Consider the following 23,523-nt stretch of genomic DNA (forward strand, 5'->3'; position numbering starts at 1 on the left):
TAGTTTAGATTAAAAAGGGATCTGAAAAAGGTTTTGGGATAATTAAAATTAATGAGCATTTCCATATTCTTTTGGAAATGAAATACTATACACCCAATTTTTCATATTACAATGAAAATTGTATCTCAAAAACATTTTGCTTGTGACATATATTCTGTTAAAAAATTCAGGACAGTTTGAGAAATTGATGCTTTATTTTTTTTCTAAATATTAAAACAATATATTGTCCAGGAAGATCAAATTTATAATTTTTTCAAGTAAATGAGAAACAGTTAAAAATAGTCTATTTCCGGTCACAATTTTCTTTCTATGACATGACATAAAGTCTATATCTAGTTTCATTACCTGGGTTCGAAGTTGCTGGATTTCTGTTTCTAGCTCTTTGATTTTTTCTTCTTTTTTTTGAAGCTCAGCCTGAGCTTCCTGTCGAGCGGTAAATTCTTCATCGAACTGCAATGATCAACATGATAAACATACAGCAAAGAATATACTTTTAAGAAAGCTTCAAATATTATGTACTAAACAAGTGGAATGCTTAGCCTGGTCCAAAAATCACTCTGAAAATTAGAGCTATTAAGAATTTTAAGTATCCACTTTGGTAAGTGATATTTAAGAGAGAATATGCCCCCATCCATCCATGATAAGCAAACCAATATGACTTTTTAAAAAACATTTTTTAAATAGTTAGACTAAGAAATGTCTGTTCAAGTATTATGAGTACTTTTCCAGCATTAGTATTTGAAATATGATTATAGAGTATGTACGAATCCTTCAACCGATACTTTTACATTTAATATACTAGAACATGAAATCCAAAAATATACCACTAAGAAGTTTCAACTCCCTAATTATATTTAATCTTGAAGAGACTGAACTTTTAGAAGGCACAAATGAGTTATATTAACAGGAACTAGAATGTTTCTATGAAAATCTTAATTGCCTAGCATCAAAAAAGCAGTGTTCCACAAAATATGACAGTAGAATGATATATGCAATGTTCTCTACGGATTAATGAAAATTTTCTTTCAAAGTGATTTTTATTAATTTTATTAATTTTATTTTATTGTAAAGATGCTGTACAGAGGGGTTACAGTTACATGAGTAAGGCAATGAATACATTTCTTGTGGAGCACTGTTACCCCTTCTTTGGTTGTTCTCCCACAATCCCTTTCCTCCTCCAATTCGCAAACTACCCCCACCCACCCCGTCAAGTTGTAAAGTTCATTTTCAATATACTTTCTTGTACCATTGTTGCAATGGGTCATCCTGTGTCCTTGTTTCAAAGTTTTTTTATTCCTCTTCCTCTCCCCAAGTTAGACAAATGTATATACAAGATGCAGGTACCAAAATCAAGTACAGTGACAACAGCGATATACCATAGGGAGAAGAACATACAAAAAAATTACATAGTACATTAAAAACAACAGCAAAGAAAGACCTCTTGTATCCCTATCTTGGGGTTCATTTCACTTAGCATCATCTTATATGGTCATATTATATATATATATATATATATATAGACCTTCTCTGTTCATCTGATGAATTTATCCTACATGTACACTAATTATTGCAAATGAGGGAAACCATGGGACCTATATTTCTTTTGGTCTAGCTTACTTCACTTAATGTGATGTTTTTCCAAGTCGATCCATTTCCTAACAAATGGGACAGTGTGATTCTTACTGATGGAAGCATAGAGTTCCACTGTGTGTGGGGGTGAAGTGGGGGGTATATTTATATACATATATGTTATTATCTTGATCCATTCATGTACTGAGGGGGATCTGGGTTGGTTCCTTATCTTAGCTATAGTAAATAATGCTGCAATAAACATGGTTGTGTGGTAGCTTTGGTATGACCCTATTTGTCATTGTTTGGGTAAATGTCCACAGTTGGAATTGCTGGGTCATAGGGGAGCTCTATGTGGAGTCTTTTGAGGAACCTCCATACTGCTTTTCAAAGTGGTTGAACAAGTTTACACTCCCACCAACACTGTAGTAGGGTTCACTTTGGGCCACATCCTCTCAAGCGTCTGTTGTTATTAGTTTTCTTCATAATAGCCATTCTAACTGGGGTGAGGTGGAATCTCAATGTTGTTTTGATTTGTATTTCTTATATGGACAGAGAATTTGGGCATTTCTTCATGTGTCTATTGGGCATTCTTATTTCCTCTTCAGAGAAGTCTCTCTTTTAGTCTTTATCCCACTTATTAATGGGGCGGTTGTACCTTTGAGGATTTGTTTAAAGATGGTGGAAGGAAAAATATGGGGAGAATGGGGGAAAGGGTAATATTGAGCAAGAAACTTTATGCTTATAACCTGACTTGCATAACATCTATGTACAACTACTTAATAATAAGTTTTTGAAAAAGAGAAAGACTTTTTAAAAAGATGGAAAATGAGAGGTGAAAATACAATGTATGAAACCAGATCCTATGTAAACAGTGAATATACATTTCCTATAGCTTCTCCTACCTCTTACCTTCGTACAAGCTCTAAGCAGGCACAAAGTGGCCAGCACAATTACAGTGAATACTGTGTAGTTCCAGATACAAAACATTTTATTTGTCTTTTATTGTCAATGTCATCTCAAGTCATTGAAGAGATCTGCATATTATTCCAACAATGTTGTTACTGTTCCCAAAACATAAATTACTGTTCACATTGATCTTTATACTTTTGTCGAACAATGAAAAACTATTTAAAGTGTTAATAGTCATCCTCATCTAACCTTTGGAAATTTCAGAATGCTATTCTCATCAATAAGCAGCCAGGAAAACTGGATGATGATACTATTTAGTCAAATTTGCAATACAAAGTAGTAAGGCTTTTACTCATCTCTACTTGAATCCCTAGACAATGTCTCAATATTCCATAAAGACTGGTCCAAATCATCTTGAATGTCTTTTAATTTCAAAATGATCTAAGAGAGAGAGAGAGATCCTATATTGTGAACATCTGCAAATTCATGACTACCCATGTTATCTGAATTTATACTGAAATACCACCATCCAAAGTTCACTTCTCCTGTGTGGTATTCAAGGATGGCATCAATACAAACACACTGCATACAATTTTTCCCTATAAATGATACATTTCAAAGAGGCAAATGATATTTCTGTTTTTAACTTAAAGTTATCTGTCAATATACAGAATAGGAATCACAAAATCCTGAAATATGTCACCTAAAAGAGTTTTTGTCATGAATTCACTTTTTGATGATGAAGAAACTAAACTCCAAAAAGAATAAATAGCTTACTTGAAGTTTAGTTCAAATGCTAACACCTGCCAGAAATTTTTTAAAAAATATTTAGTGTATATGAATTGTGGGGGTATCAATAAGGTTTTCATTGATATGTAGGTAGGTAGGAAGGGAGAGAGGTAAGGAGGGAGGGATAGAGTGAGGGAGGTTCTTTGATGGATAGATGAATGGATGGTTGATGGATAGATAGATAAGATATAATATATATACATATATATATATATATATATATATATATATATATATATATATATATATATATATCAGTTACTGCATCAAACTCACCTTCTCCTTCACTCTTCTCATCCCTATACCTCCTTTCTTAAAAGAATTCCTACTAATTTCACTGACACTTTTGTAAAAACTACTTTACACTTTCTCTTAAAATGAGAGAACTATGGGAATACATGTAAGTATTGAGTACATTACCTCAATACATTTCCATTATAAATGTAGGGAGTATAACTGAAGCATTAAAAACTGACATTTTTCCATAAAATCATGACTCCTTTCCCCATATTATATGTATACCGATAACATTACTAGATTTAATCATGCTCTAATCTTCTGGTATGTACCCAAGGAATAGTCAAAAATTAAGGAGATACTAAGATTTGCAGAAGAAATTCTAAGGGTTGTATTTAAAGCAAACATTCAAAATATAAATGTCTACTAATCAAAAAGTATTCATTTTCCTTTGCCAGTAAAAGTGATAGCTTTACACAAACATTATACACAAAGCTCAAGCTCTTAAAACCATTCTGGTAACTAAAAGAGCAAAGACATTTTCTCCAGATGCCCTAAAGTAAGTCTATAATTTCCAGAGTGATAGCAAAAGTGATTATCTAATCTCCAAGGTGAGTCATAACTTTGAAAGGAAAGCACATTATCATGCTGTCAGAAGACTGAAAACGGGAGAACTTTTATAGTATGCTTCAGAATCTTATATTAAGTGAAGTAAGCAAGCCCAAAGAAACACAGGTCCCATGGTATTCCTTATTTGCAATAACTAGTATACATCTAGGATAATCTAACAAAACAAGCAGAAAAGGTCAAAAGCTATGTTCATACGACCATATATTAGATGATGCAAGAGAAATGAACCCCACGACAGGGACAAAATAGGTTTTTTCTTTGTCACTGTTGTTTTTAAGGTACTGTGAGATTTATTTTTGTTTCTCTTGTATATTCTTCCTCCATGGTATAACCCCTATTTTCACTGTATTTGATTTCAGTACCCTGCATCTTGTATATACATTTGTCTAATTTGGGAGAGGGAGGGAAATAAAATGCTGAAATAAGGATACAGGTTGACCTGTCGTAACAATGAGATGTACAAGACACAATGTTGAAAAGGTACTTTCCAACTTCGGAGGGGGGGAGGTGTTGTGAAGGTGGGGAGGGAAGGAATGGTAGGGAAAAAAACAAAGGAAGAGGTAACAAATTGCTCAATAGGAAATGTATTCATTACCTTACTCATTTAACTGTAAACCCTCTGTACATTATATAGAAAGAAGTAGTGACTACAAACAATTGAGTCTAAACTGGAGGGAGCAAAGCATCAGGAAGAACCATTCAATATCCTATTGATGACCACAGCTCCAAAATTTTGGTAAATACCTTACAGACCTCTAATACAAGTAAAAGCTACAGGAAAGCAATGTGGGAGTTTGTCTTGGGTATTTCTTTTCTTCTCTTACTTTTTTCTTTTTCTTTCTTTCTTTTTTGTTGTTGTTGAAACACCAGGACTCCAACTCAGCATCTGATGCTGTGCTCATTAGCTGGCATTCTACCAAGTAAGCCACACCTTCACCCCCAAGAGTAATTCTTTTCATTTTGGTTTTAGTTGTTTGTAACTATGTCCTTTCAGCAACCTAGTTTTCTTTGATGTGTCATTGTTAATATAATATGGAGGCTAGTTGTCTTCTTACATGAGATTAAAGGGAATGAGGAGAGAACAATAATAGTATTCTATCATTAGAACATAAATATTCTATGGTTATGGTTGAATCCAGAAAAGCAAAGTACTACCTAAAACAATTTATAAGGTTTCATATAAAGAAACAAGTAGAATATGCACTGTGATTAAATGTTTGATTGAACAGTATGGCTAATATTCTATTTCTTACCTTTTTTGAAAATTCTGCTGCTTTTTGTTCACTTTCTTCAACTTTTGCCTTGTTCACACAAGAATCTGTGCAATTAGAAATTATGGCATAAAATCTCTACCAAAGATGGCTACCAGTACAATCCTATACAGAAGGTATATATTTTAATGCTAGCTAGGCTGTTTCATTTTATCACTTTATCTCTCCTCCTCAATGCATTTGATTAGCAGCATACAATCATAAGTACCTAGCACACAGCACACAAAGCAAATGTCTGCTGAACTCCAATAGAGCTAGCAAAATGCAACAGTAAAGTTTGTGTCAACTAACATCTCTATTTAATCATAGCCAATGTATGTAATGTGGAAAAAATCCCATATCACTCCCTCTACAAAATATAGAATAAAACTATTCAGTTAGTCATTCTCAGTGAAAAAATATGAAGTTTTGCTGATGATGTAAAGTGGGATAAGCTGACTGAGAAGAATTTGGCCTTTGAAAATTTATATTCAACTTTCTAGCAGTCAACCCTAAGAAAATAATGAAAGTCAAACATTCATGTACAAAAATGTTTACAGAAGGTTCATTTATAATTGTCAAAACCTGAAAACAATTAAGATGTGTAATAATGAAGGACTACCTAAGGTAGATGATAGTCGATGAAGGGGAGTATTATGCAAACATTAAGGGCTGTACTTTGAAGGTTTGCACAGATCATATTACATACATGACACTCCATTGATGAATATAAACAGAGATATACAAAAATACATAAAGTATTGAATATTATGGCAAGCCTACCCTGTGCAATGCAGTGAAAAATAATATGTAATTGGCATCCAATAGCTGTTCCTTTCCTTCTTTAAAGACATTTGTGAATGTTTGAACCTTAGTAATGATTATTTTGATTAGCTATAAATAAAACCACTTTACTATACAAAGCCATGTAGCACACATATTTCCCAATCCTACTTAAGTTTTTCAACCTACTGAACATTATTCTAGATAACTACTAGTGATGATATAAGGACATTTCCTCAGCAATCATAGTGAAAGAATAAGATCACCTCAAATTCTTCCCTAGCTGTACCATCTCTGAAATACAGACTGATCTACTTGATAGTCTTGAAAACTCTTCTAATTTGCTGAAATAAAACTGTATTTCTTTTTTCAATCTTGAGAAGTAATAATATAGCTATACTACCAATGAGATCCTACTGTACATACAGTAACACTACAAAAATATCATAGATGCCAGGCTGACCCATTGTAACAATGAGATGCACAAGACAATATGCTGAAAACAAACTTTACAATTTAGAAGGTGGGGGGGGGTGTTGTTGTTGTGGAGGTAGGAGGGGAAAAACAAAGGAGGTAACAATGCTTGATAGGAAATGTACTCATTACCTAGCTCATGTAACTGTAGCCCCTCTGTATAGTATTTTTACAACAAAAACATATAAAAAAAAACATGAATTAAACGATTTCAGCATAAGGATATTAAAAGTGTAACACTCATCTATAATATTAAAATTTTGTATGGATCTGAGTTTAAATTAACCTCAGTAGTGTTGAAGCTTATCAAGCAGGCTAATATGTCTGATCACAGAACTCTCAGGCTCATTATTAAAAATTAATAGCATTTTGGTTTGGCACTGTATTTTTTCCCACTGATTTAGTGGTTGATGACAGGTTGTATAACATGATCAGGTTCAGTATATAATTATAGATGCGTGTACTTGTGTAAATGTTGAAGTGCAATGATGTACAAAAAGAGGGTTCACATGTTTTTAACAATAAACCACTGATAAAAATTAATAGCAATTGAGTACAAATAAATACAATGATGCACAAGTAAGCAACAGAAATTTACTGAGATGTGTACCTTTTAAGAAAGTGCCTACTATATAGAGGGTATAAAACACAACTGACCATAAGGATAGTATTCCTTCCATACCTATCAGATGAGTGAAATCAACGTCTAATCTTTGCCTATACTTGAAGTCTGGGTCCATACCACTGCAGTGCAGTACAATCTGTGAAACACACTCCTCAATTATTTTATAATACTGGGGCCTGAAAAACAGAAAACATTTGTGAATGCTTTTTGAACCTATACAAAATAAGTCTCTTAGGAAGGACTCAGTATAGCCAAAAATCTAAGCTTTTTTTTTTCTGGTAATACAAAACAAAAAACAACTCTCTCCAAGGTTAGTCTGGACCATATGTTGCCAAATTCATTGCCCTGAAATAGATGTAAATATGTAGTGCTATAATGTTCTACTTTGCAGGGATTCATGCTTGTGTTCAAAGATTTCTATGAACCTTATCCATCCACTTATTGTTCATAAATTTGATGAAAATAAATGATTCCTCAGTTCTGTATCCATGAATATAAAAATGTTCTACACATCCAAAAGTTCTCAATTTCAATAAGTAATAAGTCGCTTGGCAAGCAATGTCTTGAATTTACTGCACCATGTATGCTGATGATGGCTATACAGCTTACAAAACTGCACTGATGTATTTAAGTTACAGATCACTCCAAACATCTATGCAACATTTATTTTCAAAAAATCCATTTTATAAAAGCATAGATACTTAATATGCATCACTATAGTGGCATACTGTTTTAAGTGTGAAAGATTTTAAAGTATCTCTTAGTTCTGAAATGTATCAAGGTAATTCTGGCCTCAAAAAATACCACTCACATATTGCAAAACTGGCTTGTTTTTTAAGCCACTTTTTGCATTAAACTCTGAGGAAGATATAGTATCTGGCATGCACTAATAAACTCAACAGGGAAAATTTAGTAAAAAAATAATACTACTGTATCCAGGCTACAGTACAGTTATCTAGTCATTAATTGGAGATAAGAGTCTCATTGCCAAGCACCATTGGCTCAAACCTGTAATCCTAGCTACTCTGGAGGCTGAGATCTGAGGATCATGGTTCAAAGCCAGCCTGGGCAGGTAAGTCCATAAGAATCTTATTTCCAATTAACCACCAGCAAACCAGAAGTGGCACTGTAGGTCAAGTGGTAGAGTGCTCGCCTTGAGTTGAAGAGCTCAGGGACAGTGCCCAGTCCCAGAGTTCAAGTCCTACAGCTGAACAAAAAAAGGAAAGAAAGAAAGAAAGAAAGAAAGAAAGAAAGAAAGAAAGAAAGAAAGAAAGAAAGAAAGAAAGAAAGAAAGAAAGAAAGAAAGAAAGAAAGAAAGAAAGAAAGAGAGAGAGAGAGCGCGCGAGAGAGAGAGAGAGAGAGAGAGGGAGGGAGGGAGGGAGGGAGGGAGGGAGGGAGGGAGGGAGGGAGGGAAGAAGGAAGGAAGGAAGGAAGGAAGGAAGGAAGGAAAGAAGGAAGGAAGGAAGGAAGGAAGGAAGGAAGGAAGGAAGGAAGGAAGGAAGGAAGGAAGGAAGGGAGGAAGGAAGGAAGGAAAAAAAAACCACTACTGTATAAAAATCATGATCTAAATGCCCATTAAATATAGCTTGTCAACCTGCTAAAAGTGTGAAAATGAAGCAAACATATTGTAATAGTTCTTCTATGTCTTTAGTCATAGGGTTGGCCTTAGGATTAAGAGTCAAAAAGCAAGACAGACTAGGCATTGCGGACTTTTTTAAGTCACCATCAGATTTAAGGTAATTAATAGGATCCTTATAGTAAAGTTGGTGATTGTTTGGGTGAATAAGGAAAATGAAACCATTCTCCCTGAAGCACGGTGAACCATCCACAAATAAAATAAAATTGTGTGTCACACTTTTACTTCACAGGGATGCTCTTAGGATTAAAAGGAGGCCATTTGTGAGTAACAGCTCTTTTCTTCATACTTACTGTGCAACAGGGGAGTTTCATACAAATGGTGCCCCCAGGGTAAGTGAGTACTCCTCGGGCATTGTTAAGTGTATAATTTAGAAAGCCAAAATCATTTTTACCATTATCTTTCCTGCACGTAAACAACATATAACTTAATATTTTAGCCATCTTCTGTGTCTCTGTAATAGGATATCCATCAGATTCTTGTACTGGCCTGAACTATAATAATGCTCTATATTGTTTTGAGAGTTGTCATCTTCATTACACTTCCCTTCAATCAAACAGGTTTGGAGAAATCAGAAAACCTAGCTTGTCAGAATTTCATGCAAATTAGCATAAGAAGAACAGTTAAATATAACACCATGGTCATTAGCTTATAGATAATTTTAATCACTAAGAAATTTTTCATAACATTCCAGTTTTCAGATCTATATCTCATTAATAGATTCTATAACTTTAAACTCTACAGGCTATCATTAAACTTATTTATGTTGAAAACTTACATTTAAGTGAAACATTATTTTCTTAGAGACTAAGATGACATTTTTATTAAATAAAAAAATAATGGAAACACACTGCTTATTAAGATTTGTAAGATAGAAAATGTTCTATAATCTTCAATGTACTGTGCGTTACCATTATCTGTTACTGATAGTCTTCTGGATTGAATACCCCAATTAAAAATAAATTATTGTAATGTTACAGAAAGCTATGAAAGTACATATATTCTATGTATGAATATATTATCCAGGTAACACTGAATTGTTAATTTTCCTTTAGTACAATTTAGTTCAATTGTAAGTATACTAGTTCCAGAACTGCCTCTTACCTGATATAATAATCATTTCTGATCAGCAAAAAATGTTGTAGAATGGATAAAAAATAAGTTTCAGCAGCAGTGTCTTTCAACATATTATACAGAAGATGGTATACTTCATTCATATCAGTAGAAAATAAGTAAAGGAAAACAACTAGACTTTGATGAATGTTGCATTAAAAAAAAGCAGCTTAATTTCTCAAAATATAGACTTATAATTTTGCTTCCATTACTGTTTCCAAACCTTCAGCTCCATGCACAATAAGCATTTAAAAATTTATCTAAAGAAAATACTATGTAATTATTAAAATATTTTAATTAGAGAAGCAAATGTAAAGATCATTTTCAAGATCATTTGACTTCCAAAATCTTAAATGATCTTTCCTTCATTGTTTTGTGAAGTCTACATTCTAGTTGGTACCACTGGAATAGCAATGCCATTTATAAAAATAGTATGTTGTTAATCTCACTGTGGTTTTCATAGACAGGTTAATTATTTATTCAAGACACTACTGTTCTTTTTTCCCTTCCAAATGAGGAGAAAATGAACAACTTCTTAACTACTAAAACCCACAAAACTAGTTTTAGTTTGTCAAAATGAAATACTAATCTGAAATTATTAGTTGACTTCATTTGTGTTTTATTACATAATAAAAGATGAAGGCTAAACACAAGAGAGATTGAAACATACTTTTCTTAGAATATAAAAAATAGTAGATTACTTTTAAAGGTGGAACAATTTTTTTTAATTGTCAAGGTGATATACAGAGGGGTTTCAGTTACATAAGTAAGGTAATGAGTACATTTCTTGTCAATCTTGTTACCCGTTCCCTCAATTTTCTCCTACTCCCTCCCCCAACCCTTCTCCAAGTTGTACAGATCATTTCCAACAAAGTCTTGTGTATATCGCTGTTGCATTGGTTCCCCCCTCGTCCCTGGCATAAAACAAAGAAAGAAAAATGGATGAAACTCTAATGCCTAGAAAGAAGCAAAAATGGCTTTAAAACTTATATTTGTTATATTTCACTAAATTGTTATTTTAGTGATAATTTAACTCATTTTCTTGTTTAATGTTTGATGGCTCTTCTTCTTTACTATGATATGACTGTTTAGAGTATTCATAGTAGGAGAGGGCCTGAGTCCCTAGATTTGAACCCATGTCTGTTCTTTGTCATCTGAGCATCTGGGAACATTGTGGTCCATTTTTTTGTATCCCAATTTTCTCATTTGTTAGAAGTATTGATAACTAGAAGCATTATATCATGACTTTTAGCACAAGATAACAAATCTCAGGTATGTAGATCAAGACTGGTGAATGGTGCTACATATATGCTGTCTTATGTTTATGAAAAGAGTCTGAAAAATATTAGTATGATTTTTACTTTTTAGAAAGGACACGTGTTCACTAGAATAGATGCACAGACAGATAGGTAGATATTGACATAGTGTCCATTACGATGTTTTGATGTGTGTATAAATTATAGCACTGGTAATTTAAACTTGTTGCTATGTGCTTGAATTTGCATCCTATTAATAAGTTTTTCAGAAATTTTCAAATAAAAAGAAAAAATATAGTAGATGAGTAGATACTTTTTGTATATGAGAAAATAATTTCAAAAATGGATTCATTTTTATTACAAAACTGTGGACTTGTAAAACCAATGTAAAATAAAAGTAAAAAAAAAAATGTAATCCAGCATTCTAAAAACAACATTTTTTTCTGATGTAGAATTAAATATAGATTGAATTACTACTTAGATACCATGTAGGAATGTAGAGTTAAACTATCATAAGGTCTCTTGAAATGTAGAGGATGGATACAAAGTCAAATTTAAGAGATATCTATAAAAATAAACACATTTATTATTGATATGAAAATATTTACTATTAGAGAAGCCAATGTAGACCAGTGTCACAAATCTTGGGTAAGAAATTACTACAAATTATTCCTTATAATAATGTCAGTGTTGTTCATTGCATACACACTTATCAAATACTGGCATGTAGGAATTCAGTAGGAGCACTGGAGACGAAAAGATGAAATATAATGTTTCTGCCCACAATCTCAGAGGGGCAGAGGAGTAAATAAAATAGAAAAAATAAGGTACTATGGGAGTTTCATGTAAAGGAATATTACTTCAGCTTTCTTCGAAGGCTTGAAGATAAAGGAAAAGAACGTATCAATATAAAAAAGTGGAGCTCAAAGGTGACTTTGGTTTGGAATGTTTTCCCATGTACTATAATCAATAAGATAGGTATATAAATGAGTGTGAAACAAATGGGCAGCCATGATATGACCAACACCTCTAAGATTTTAGATTATTTAACATCACATCATTACCCGAAGAAAACTACGAGTTAGCTGTATTGCCTCAGTTACTTCCATAACATGCCTTGATATAATCAGATACTATAGTAGCTAAAATATTTTTTCTATTTTTAAGAAACACAAATATCTTATATGCAATGGAACATTGACTTCTACTGAATAACATAAACTGAAAATGTGTATCAGCCATGTCACATGTGAAATCAGTGAACATTTCCTCATATTTTTTTATATAATGTGCACTGGTTTAGGCTCCTGTCTATTGGAGAACATTGGGCAGAAGTTACGTATAATACAACAAGCCACTGTACTGATCTTAGTATAATCTATGCAGATCAACAGGATGGCCTGATGATTCCTTAACATGAATCATAGTCAGTCATAATCTCACAGTGAGGGTCCAAAGCAAATAAATGGGTATGAGATAGCCTATAAGAATTCTAATAATGGTCCACAAAATCACCCACAAATACTGTTTACACAAGTTATTTTTATAGTTTATCAAAGGATATTCCATTTCAGCTCGAATGTCATTGAGACGGTGTGATAGTTCAGTTATGTCATCTTCTTTATTCTCATCAAACACTCTTAATTGAATATCAAGCTCATCATTTTCTTTTTCTTTGAGATCCTAATATATAAGTAGAAAATTTAGCAGAGGAATAACAGTTTAACAACAGCATATTTTGATAATAAGGAACAGAAAGCAATTATTAATTTATACCCACAGGAACAATTTCAAATATTTACCTAGGCATTTGGATGTAGCTAAATTTTGTTACTTCAAAATAAAAGAACCTCATTGTTTCCACTTTATTGCCCCAGATAGATTATTCACATTAAAAAATAACAATCACTTCTACAACAAGAAAACGAAACACTAATTGCTAAAGGCCCAAATTAAATGTTTGTTTTGATTTAACATACTAATAAAAGATTGCTAAAGAATTCATGCAGTTAGAACATTCATGTATGCCTCTGTCCAAAAAAATAAATAGAAGACACACAGGAATCAATTATATTAATGAAGAACAAATACAAGGATATATTCAAGCAAAGCAGTCCCAAGTATGGCATGAAAGAGATTGTACAAATTTATATTAAATATTTTGTGATTTTTAAACCAAAAAATGCAAGGAAATAGTATCAAGCTCTATTTTATGCCAATTTTTTTTTGTCTTAGCGTAATGACAGAATAGCAACTTGAGGCATTCAATTTTTATTTTTGTAATACATCATTAGCACATGCATTACAAATTTCTGATAATTTTCAAAGTAATAGCAGAAAATAATTGTAAACATGCCATACTAGAGGACCTCTATGTCCATTATGCTGCAGTTTTCATAATAAAAATGAATAAACACAACTGTGGTTGCTTAAGGGTGATAGCAAAAGAGGTACTAAGATGTTCAGAGTTGAATTCTAAGAGGATATGTAAACATGATGTACTTCATATTAGGTAAACAAAACAAAATGGAATGCAATTATAGAGATTTAAAAGCTATTACTAAAGCCAAACACATATCTAAGGAATTTCTCCATCTTCCTTCTCTAGTATTCATGAGCAAATTTGTTTGCTAAAAGCTTATAAAACACATGAAAATACCTTTTAATATATTTCTATATAGTTTCATCAAAATAAATAATAAACATATTGGTATCCTCAAGAAGAACTTGATTTGGTTTTAATTGTCCCATTTGAAGTGAGATGAAGATATTTATTGAAATGCACAATTATCTAACATAAGTGGATCATATTAGGTGATTTCTGAACTATATTCAGAAAATTACAGAGGCCAGACAAAACAAATATGCTGAATTTTACAAAAATGTATCTTAGCAGGGCGCTGGTGGCTCACGCCTGTAATCCTAGCTATTCAGGAGGCTGAGATCTGAGGATCGCGGTTCAAAGCCAGCCCGGGCAGGAGAGACCGTGAGACTCCTATCTCCAATAAACCACCAGAAAACCGGAAGTGGTGCTGTAGCTCAAGTGGTAGAGCGCTCACCTTGAGCTGAAGAGCTGAGGGACAGTGCCCAGGCCCAGAGTTCAAGCCCCACGACCGACAAAAAAAAAATACAAAAACAAAAAAAAATGTATCTTAGATTCTAAAGACTTTTCTGTATTCTCATGTCATAACATAGTCTCTGAGACAGTCATAAAATCTAAACATATTCAACTGTTTGCAAAGTTAATAAATTTATTTTAAACAGTTCCAAAGAAATTTATGTTAAACAGTTCCATTTACTCAGCATTGGAACTTAACAAAAAAATGGAAATCAGTGAAAACAACTGTTAAATGTATAATTTATACAGTATGTTATAAAAAGATATACATGTATTAATAATATAAAATATATTAAATGTTCTTTATTAATAAGTAAATAAGCATATAGACATACATATATTTAGCTGAATTTATTAAATTCCCATTACTCAAGTGTCAGATACAGCCATAAATTCTTGATAAAAATAAAGATTTAATGAAATGTTTTTTAAAAATTATGTGGTACAATTAATATGATAAATATCCAATATCGTACCATGTAAAATACTTTAAATAAGTTTCAGTTATTTATTAACTAGAGTTATTATACACAGTCATCAAACTTTTTCTGCATAATCCTGGAAACACTTTAGTTACTTTCTAAATAGTTCACTTCAGTAAAATCAAAGCTTATTATCAGTATATTACTGATTACCAGCCAAGCAATTAAAATTGAGTTTTCAATACATAAAAGTTTGTCAGTCTTTTCTTTTCCTTTTCCTTTTTTTTCTTTAATTTTTGTGCCTCCTGGGGCTTGTACTCAGAGCCTGGTTACTGTCCTGGAGCTTCTCTTTGCTCAAGGCTAGTACTCTACAACTTAAGCCACAAATCTACTCTCAGCTTTGCTTTTTTGGTTGCTGTTGTTGGTTTGTTTTTGTTTTGTTTTGTTTTATTTTTGGGGGGGTGGTGCTTATTTGGCATAAGAGTCTCATGGACTTTCCTGACCTACTGGGTTTTGAATTGTGAACCTCAAACCTTAGTCTTCTAAGTAGCCAAGATTATAGGTGTGAGTCACTGGCAACTGGCCTGTCAATCTTTAATAAAAAACAAAACTGCCCCTTGTCTATATACACCATTTCTTACTACGTTATGTTAACTAAATACTTAATTTGATAGTTAATTAGCTCTTAACTTTTGTGTGTATGTCAATATGGGGAGTTGAATCCAGGCATTTGTGCTCTCACTTGGATCCTTCACTCAAGGCTGGCCCTGTAGTACCACTTTTAGATAGGAAGCTAATGAGATAGTAGGTGATATATAGGATACCTTGGTTCTACTCTAAAACTTAAGGAGCTTAAATAGGATGCTTGCTACCTTGCTGAGGATCACTGGGACCTGAGATTATGAGAAGTAGAAATGTTGAAATAATGTGATAGTTAACGAAAAGTATAATTGGAAGTAACAATGAAGAATACATATGGCAAAAAGCACATAGTGTGACAAGAAGCTTTATGTAGAACAAACGGCCAAGGGGAAATTATAACATAGATGCACTATTGCAAAATCTTAGCTGTTAGTTTAACCAAATGGATAACATGAGATCCCTGAGCACAGCAAACATTAATACATTACCACAAAAGTGCAAAGGTAAGGATAAGCGCTATAATGTTGTATCTGTTTTGAAAAGAAAGGAACTAAAATAAAGTGAGAATACTTTTTTGCTACTCATTCAGCATTACAAGTCTGAATGTTCACTTATCACCTGACAGGGAAATGAAAGGCAAAAGAGTAATAGCCACAACTAAGGCAAAATACACCGTGTAGAGAAGGAGTTCCTGCAGCCAGCAAACACCCAAAGATATTACTGTCCCCAAAGCAAACCCAGCACAGTAGGCACAAAAAAAACAATGAGAAGGCAAGTAAAAATCAAACTAGAATCAAGATCATAAGATTATCTCTAGCTATCTAAGGCCATAGACTTTACAGGAGAAGATAGTGATTATTTTAAAAAAGAATATATTACATATGCTATAATTGACACATTCACTTATATTTCACTGTGTTAACTGTACGCAGAATATCTATAATAATTACATAAACTGTTGCTTTGATTCACTCCAACCAATAAAGTTGATAAAGTCAAGAATTCAAAAAGTAGTAAAGATGGCTATCACAGAAATATCTCAAACCAGGATGGCTCAATCTTATATACTTCGTTATAAACCTTCTTTGAGTGTACCAAATCATTCAACTTATAATGAAGAACTTCATTTAAGAGAGTGTCCAATTAAAGCCTGGTGCTGGTGGCTCAGGCCTGTAATCCTAAACACTCAGGAAGTTAAGGTCTGAGAATCGCCATTCCAAGCCAGCTCGGGCAGGAAGCTCTGTGAGAGTCTTTTCTCCAATAAACAACCAAAAAGCTGGAAGTGAGTCTACAGGTCAGGAGGTAGACTGCTAGACTTAAACAAAAAAGCACTGAGTTCAAGAATAAAAAGACTATCAGAAACAGATATATAATACACATAAACTCTTTACCAGCAAACTTCCCTATTTTGATATATCTAATGTTTTTGTTCTTGTTTTCCTTTGCCCTTTATTTTCCCTTCCTTATTTTTAACACAGTGAACAGTTTAATAATATTTCACTTTTCTCTTTAATAATGTTATAATTTTAAAGAAAGTGATTCTTCAGTTAATGTATTTAATAAATAAAAAATAGAACCACAGTTCTATTTACAGAAAAGGGGTACTCATTTATCTCAGATAGAGACCATAAATTATTCTAAAACTATTTTAGCACTATAATAATTAGAAAAAATATCACATTAAATTTAAGTTTGAAAATAATACTACTTCTCATTAGAAAAGTTCCTAAAACACTCCAGTGAGAGAACTACTCTTAAGCAATGTGGCTAGAACATGCTATGCATGCCTATGTGGAAAATAAATGGAATGAATCTAAGTTATCAAAATAGAAAGCAAAACATTTTAATACAAATATTGAAACCAAAAAGACTAGTCTTTTATGTTTTCCAATATGCAAAAATTAAAAGATAATAACTTCTCTTTCGACTTACGACATAAAATCCCACATGATTTTGGGGTACATTATTAGCTGGATTCTGAATCATCACTATTAACCATCACAGTCACTGCAGTAAAAATATTGCAATATTTTAAAGTTAGAAAATGCCAGGTATTGAAGCCTCATGTTTGTAGTCCTAGTTAATCAGGAGGCTGAGATCTGATGATAATAATTTTTATCAGCTGGGGCAAGAATAGCCCATGACACTTTTGTCTCTATCCATGGAAAAGCCAAAAGTACAGATGTGGCACAAATGGTACAGGGCCAACCTTAAGGCAAGAAAAAGTTCAGGGACAATGCACAGGCACTGAGTTCAAGCCCCAGAACCAGGAGGAAAAGATGAAAACAAAGATGAAAAAGATAAAGAGGACAAAGGAAGATTGGGAAGGAGGAGGAAGAAGGAGGAAGGACTAGGGAGGGGTAAGGGGGAGGAAATGGGAAGGGGAGGGAGAGGGGTTATGGGGAGGAAGAGAAGACAGGAGGAGAGGGAAGAAGGAAGGAAGGAAGGAAGGGAGGGAGGGAAGGAGGGAGGGAGGGAGGGAGGGAGGGAGGGAGGGAGGAAGGAAGGAAGGAAGGAGGAGGAGGAGGAGGAGGAGGAGGAGGAGGAGGAGGAGGAGGAGGAGGAGGAGGAGGAGGAAAGAAAACAATACTAAAATGTCTAATGTTTTACAAAGGAAAATAGCATAAAGAACCATGTATATACTCTGCTTCAAGAGGTACATCTATCCAAAGAGAAAATTATTAGTTCATCAGTATAACATGTTTACATTGCACTTACTGGTAATATTGTCTTGAGGCCTGAACGAAGGAATTCATTCCTTAAATGTATTCGAAAATCAAGATCATATGGAGAAGTGACAAGGGCATTTATCAACTGCATGCATGCCACCTGCAATAAGAAAGTACATTTTGTAAAAAAAATATGTTTAAATAAACACTTAAGGAAGTATGTAGGTAAAGCACTCATAATATATTCAAACAGAAGATGTGATGGATGATCAAGTATGTTATGCTTTGCTGAACAATATAAGGTATTATACTCCCTATGTGAAACCTGGAGTTCCAAATGTGAGCATAAGGAACCATTTTGAAAACATCAAGAAATATGACTGTCATATCCAACTGTTCTAAGAGTGTACTTGCCCTCAATTCCATATATTTACAAATAACTTTCCAAACTAACTCGGATAATGTATACTAGTACCCTAATATTAAACAGGGAAAAATAATAATATACTAATACACTGATTCATACTGTTCCCATCCTCTTAACAGGATGGATTTAAATGAATACATAAAACATTAAATTATGTAATTAGAAATAATGTAATCATGGGAAAAAACTAACTCAAGCCTATTAAGGCAACTAGAAGGTGTTTTGAGACTAATACTAATGTATATTGTATAATAAAGTATACAAAGCTTTGATTTTGAGGTCCCTATTATAAAAGGGGTGTCATTTGCTTGAGCTGTAAATCAGAAGAGAATCTATAGAATAGTAATTCCCAAGTATTCAATATATTACTTCTGAACAGCATTTGTTGAAAATGCTGCTCAAATCTAAGGTAACTAATAGTCAATTTGAGAAACTGCACACTTAAATTGATCATTATATTAAAAGTATGCAATGACTAGAAAAGTGTTGAAAAACTTGCCTGAAAGGAGAATCCCAAAAAATGTCAAATGTAGGAAAGGTGTTAAGTATAAATAGAAGGCATATAAAAACAAATAGTATGGGAAAAAAACATATTAACAAAAGAAAAACGTTTCAGATACAGCTTGGCTAGAATTTTCCAGATCTAGTACTAAGATTTTCAAAATATAAAATTACTAAAAGGTATAACATTTTTTATTTTTGTAACAATATCTTATACCTAAAGCTGTTGAGGAAAGATTTGCCCAACTATCTGACATCAAGATTCAAAAGCCAAATATTACTTTTTTTAAAGGGAAAAATTGTATAAGATAATGGCAAGTATTTGGCAAATATTTAGTCAATGTTTGTTTTATTTTGACATCTAACCAGTCCTAGAAATTAGACTATACTGTTCATATATAATTTTGTTCTCTACTAATGTTATAAGCAATACTGGCAAAATATTCCTAAGATTCTATTTAAATCTATAGCAAAACTGGGATTGAGGCATACTTCAAGTAGTAGAGGAACTGCCTAGCAAACACCAGACACTGAATTAAAACCCTAGTACCACCAGAAAATAAAAATAAAATGTGGCTAAGAACGTGACTTAGTGGTTGCTTGCCTATCCTGCATGATGCCCTGGGTTTGATTCCTTGATACCACATTAACAGAAAAGCAAATATAATTAATAACATAAACAAAATAAAGGAATTATGTAAATCTCTACAGTTGCAATGGGTGAAATAGTAATATCCATACACCATTCTACATTACTGCATTTGCTTGAATAACTAATGCTATAAATATGATATGACCAAATAAGCCAAATGTAAAAGCCCATTCCAAAATTAACAAAGACAAAAGTTGTCATCTACTAGCATTGTTTTTGCAAAAAGCAATTGTAGTTTATGGCTTGTATTAATACCCTAAAAGTAGAACATTTCCAAAAGAGGCAAGTCCTATCACTGTATCTTTTAACAAATAAAATTACTTTGAGCCAGACACCTGTGGCTCATGCTTGTAATCCTAGCTACTGAGGAGGTTGAGATCTAAGAATCATGGTTCCAAGCCAGCCTGGGCAGGAAGGTACATGAGACTCTTATCTCCAATATAAATCACCAGAAAACCCAAAGTGGTGCTGTGGCTCAAGTGGTAGAGCACTTGCCTTGAGCTGAAGAGCTGAGGGACAGTGCCCAGATCCATAGTTCAAGCCCCATGACAAACAAACAAAAAAAAGTACTTCAATTAGGAGACAATAAAAATAGTAAAGGTCAGGGATTGAGGTCAAGGCTTTTCTTTGAGTGGGTTCAAACACTAGTACTACACATTTTCCTTGGTATAGGTGCCTCACACCTGTAATCCTTGCTATTCAGGAAGCTGAGATCCACAGATTATAGTCTGTTACTGAACCAGGCAGTAAAGCCGACTAGACATTGCAAGTTAGCCAGCAAAAGGTAGGGCTGTAGGCATGGTTGAAGTATTAGGACATCAGCCTACCACCTGAACTCAAACTCCAGGAAAACAAAGACGAAAATAGAAAATCTATATGGTTCTACTGCAAATATTGAAAAATTTTGGCACATTCCAGAAGTCTTATATATTGACCCAACAAAAAAATTTTAACACTCAGAAAAGTAAAAAAAATTCATCTGGTCCAGGGTGATATATACAGATCTAGCTTTAGTTTTCTACAGGTGTTTAGCCAATTTTGCCAGCACCATGAGACTCTGCAATAAACTATTCAATAGAAGCTGAAAATAGTGATGTAGTTGAAGTAATACAGCACTAGCCTTGAGCAAAAGAGGCTGAGGGACAGCACCCCAGCCCTGGCTTCAAACCCCAGGAGCAGCACCAATATAAATAAATAAATCATTTTAAAACACATTTGTGATTCTTAGAACATATGTAATCATTTGAATATAACAAGAACTATGGGATAAAATTCTATGTCTTTACAGTTAATAGAAGGTGCATGCATATTTAAGGTAGAGAAGCAACTGAATAGAGAAGACAAATATATATATATATATATATGACCATAATATACATATATATGTACATGGGCATGTGGGTAAATACAGAGGAGGACAAGAGAAAATAGGGAAAGAATTACTGAGAAGATCAAGAACAGAAGGGGAGAAGCTCATTAAGGAAACAGAGAAAGAAGAGTTAGAGGCAATCAAAGAGCAACAGAGCATGCTATCTGGAAAGGCAGGGGAAGTAAAACTTTCAAGGAGGTTGGTGGTCCATAGCGACAAGATTTGAAAGAAGTCACTGGATGTTGAAATTAGAGAATCATTATAAACCTTTAAAAATATAGTGAGAGTGCTGAGTTTGGAATGGTAATTTGGAAAGAGTAGAAACAAGTATAGATTATTCTTTTGGCCACATTCAGTACAAAATGAAAAGGGATGAAAGGCTGGCAAGAAGTGGGGAAAGAAGGTAGTACATTACACGAGATAGAAAAAGCTCCTGATATGAAGATGTTAATGAAGACAGCACCTAAACACCTGTAATTTCTTATGTATTCCTTTAAAAGACTGAAAAATAATGAAAATCCTATCCTACATACCAAATTTCCCTTCAAAGGTGAGTTAGGAAAACAACTCTACAAATAGGGGAAGTATATAGTTGTTATTTAAAAAGATAATTAGTCCTGTATTTTAACAGAATTACTTCCTGAGACTGTAATAACATTTTGAGAAGTCTCAGGATATTACCAAAATAGAAAAGTAATTTTGTTAAAAAACAGCACTAATTATATTTTTTAAAGAACAGATTTAAACTTTTGTTTTTCTTTTCTGCATTCTGAATATATTTTTGAACTTTTAGAGAATTATTTTTTCATTGACATTAAATACTCCTAATAAAAAGCCCACTTCACAATTCTTATGAGAGCACTAAGCTCTGTATATAACAAAGTACTAATATTTGTAGCTCATTCAAGTAAGGAATTTCAAACTGTAGCTTGCATATGTTTGCATCTATAATCAGTATTCAACAATTTCCTTAATACTTAGCAAGATGTTTATAATTCTTCCATATGTTATTTGTTAAACAATTACTATTTTCTCATTTCATTGTGTACAGCTTCCTGAAGTCTAGCAAATGTCAGATTAGACACATCTCTTGGAGTTAAACTACTGTATGGTAGAGGTATCATTTTAAAGGATAAGTAACACAATATATCAAAGTTGGCAGCTCAAAAACCTAAGTCAAATCATAGTTCTACTTCCTTAACAGCTGTGTGTTTGTAAGTAGGTGTCATCTCCCAGAAACTCAATTCCTTGATCAGTAAACTGCAGAGGATAATACGTAACTCATAGAATTATTATTAAAAATTAATTTTTAAATGGTATAGAGAAAGCATACAAAGAGGTGACATTGTTCACAAAAAGAACTGTACTCATTAACTGATTTAAGAAATGATAATCTCTCTGTACAACACCTTAATAACAAAAATTATATTAAAAACATTTCTTAAATATATAAATATTCATAGCTCAAGTGTGGTGAATTGAATAAGGAATGTAAAAAGTTGAATATAATTAATTACTATTTTCCATAATACAAATGGTGCAAGCAAAGTACCAATAAATACATATGCTTAAAGTCAAGGAAATTTAGTTAAGTCCAATCATAAGAATAACAACAAAATTTCAAAAAGGCACCTAAAAAAGAGACAGATTTCAATCTTTCACTAGAGGTAGGAAATTTTATTAAGATGAAATTTTATGACAAGAAGGAAAAGGAAAATTGGAAGCTATCTCAATTTAAAAAATCATATTTGATATAAAAAGGACACATAAAAGTATATCAAAATTTTACTCATAATTGAAGTAAAAGAACTGATACAGAAAAATCTTTAAATATTTCAAGAAGTATTATATTTTTATTACACTACAGATTCTATTTAGATAAGCCAGTTCATTTATCTGATAAATTTCAAACTCTGGGGGAAAAGAGTATAGATGCTTTTTAATCCAGTAAAAAAAAAAAGAAAAAGGAAAAGAAAATCAAGTGTGATTGTTTCACAAAAGATAAATAATATAATAAACAGTATAATATAACTTCATAAAATTAATGTGGAAATATATTCTCTGTTAAATGGCAAAGCAAGAGCTTAAAAAACATCACAAAGACCATTTTTCATGGTGCATTAAATGGCATAGACACTGATGAAAAAAACAAAAAACAAAAAAACAATTACTATCCGAGACCAAACTGGCATACAATTCTAGCTTTCACAAGGCGTGTTACCTTTCCACAAGAAATTTATCTCCCTCAGTTTATTCATCTCAGAAACAAAATAGAGCCAACATTTATAAAAGATTTTGAGAAATTAAATGCTATATGCAAAATAAAACATTTTATACAAGCCCTCATATTATAAATATGGGCAATAAAAATAAGTTCTCACTAATCAATAACAAAGTCAGCTGTGTCATTACCAGAATCCACCTAAGAATAGTCAACCTGTTTTGCCAT

The 23,523-nt window shown here is 32.9% G+C and overlaps 1 protein-coding gene across 4 annotated transcripts in view; it reads right to left on the reverse strand.

Annotated features, from left to right (window-relative positions):
• Diaph2 (diaphanous related formin 2) overlaps positions 1-23,523 on the reverse strand; it is an 812,745-nt gene that overhangs the window by 576,160 nt on the left and 213,062 nt on the right. For all 4 annotated transcript variants that reach the window (XM_070040099.1, XM_070040098.1, XM_070040100.1 and 1 more), the window contains 6 exons: positions 18,175-18,285; positions 12,839-12,957; positions 10,010-10,126; positions 7,327-7,445; positions 5,391-5,455; positions 346-450 (listed from right to left, as the gene is read on the reverse strand). In XM_070040099.1, coding sequence (XP_069896200.1) covers positions 346-450; positions 5,391-5,455; positions 7,327-7,445; positions 10,010-10,126; positions 12,839-12,957; positions 18,175-18,285 — 636 coding nt within the window. The remainder of the gene's footprint in view (positions 1-345; positions 451-5,390; positions 5,456-7,326; positions 7,446-10,009; positions 10,127-12,838; positions 12,958-18,174; positions 18,286-23,523) is intronic.

The sequence above is a fragment of the Dipodomys merriami genome, unplaced genomic scaffold (assembly GCF_024711535.1).
Source record: "Dipodomys merriami isolate MVZ:Mamm:240054 unplaced genomic scaffold, mDipMer1.0.p SCAF_3, whole genome shotgun sequence".
Lineage (NCBI taxonomy): Eukaryota > Metazoa > Chordata > Mammalia > Rodentia > Heteromyidae > Dipodomys > Dipodomys merriami.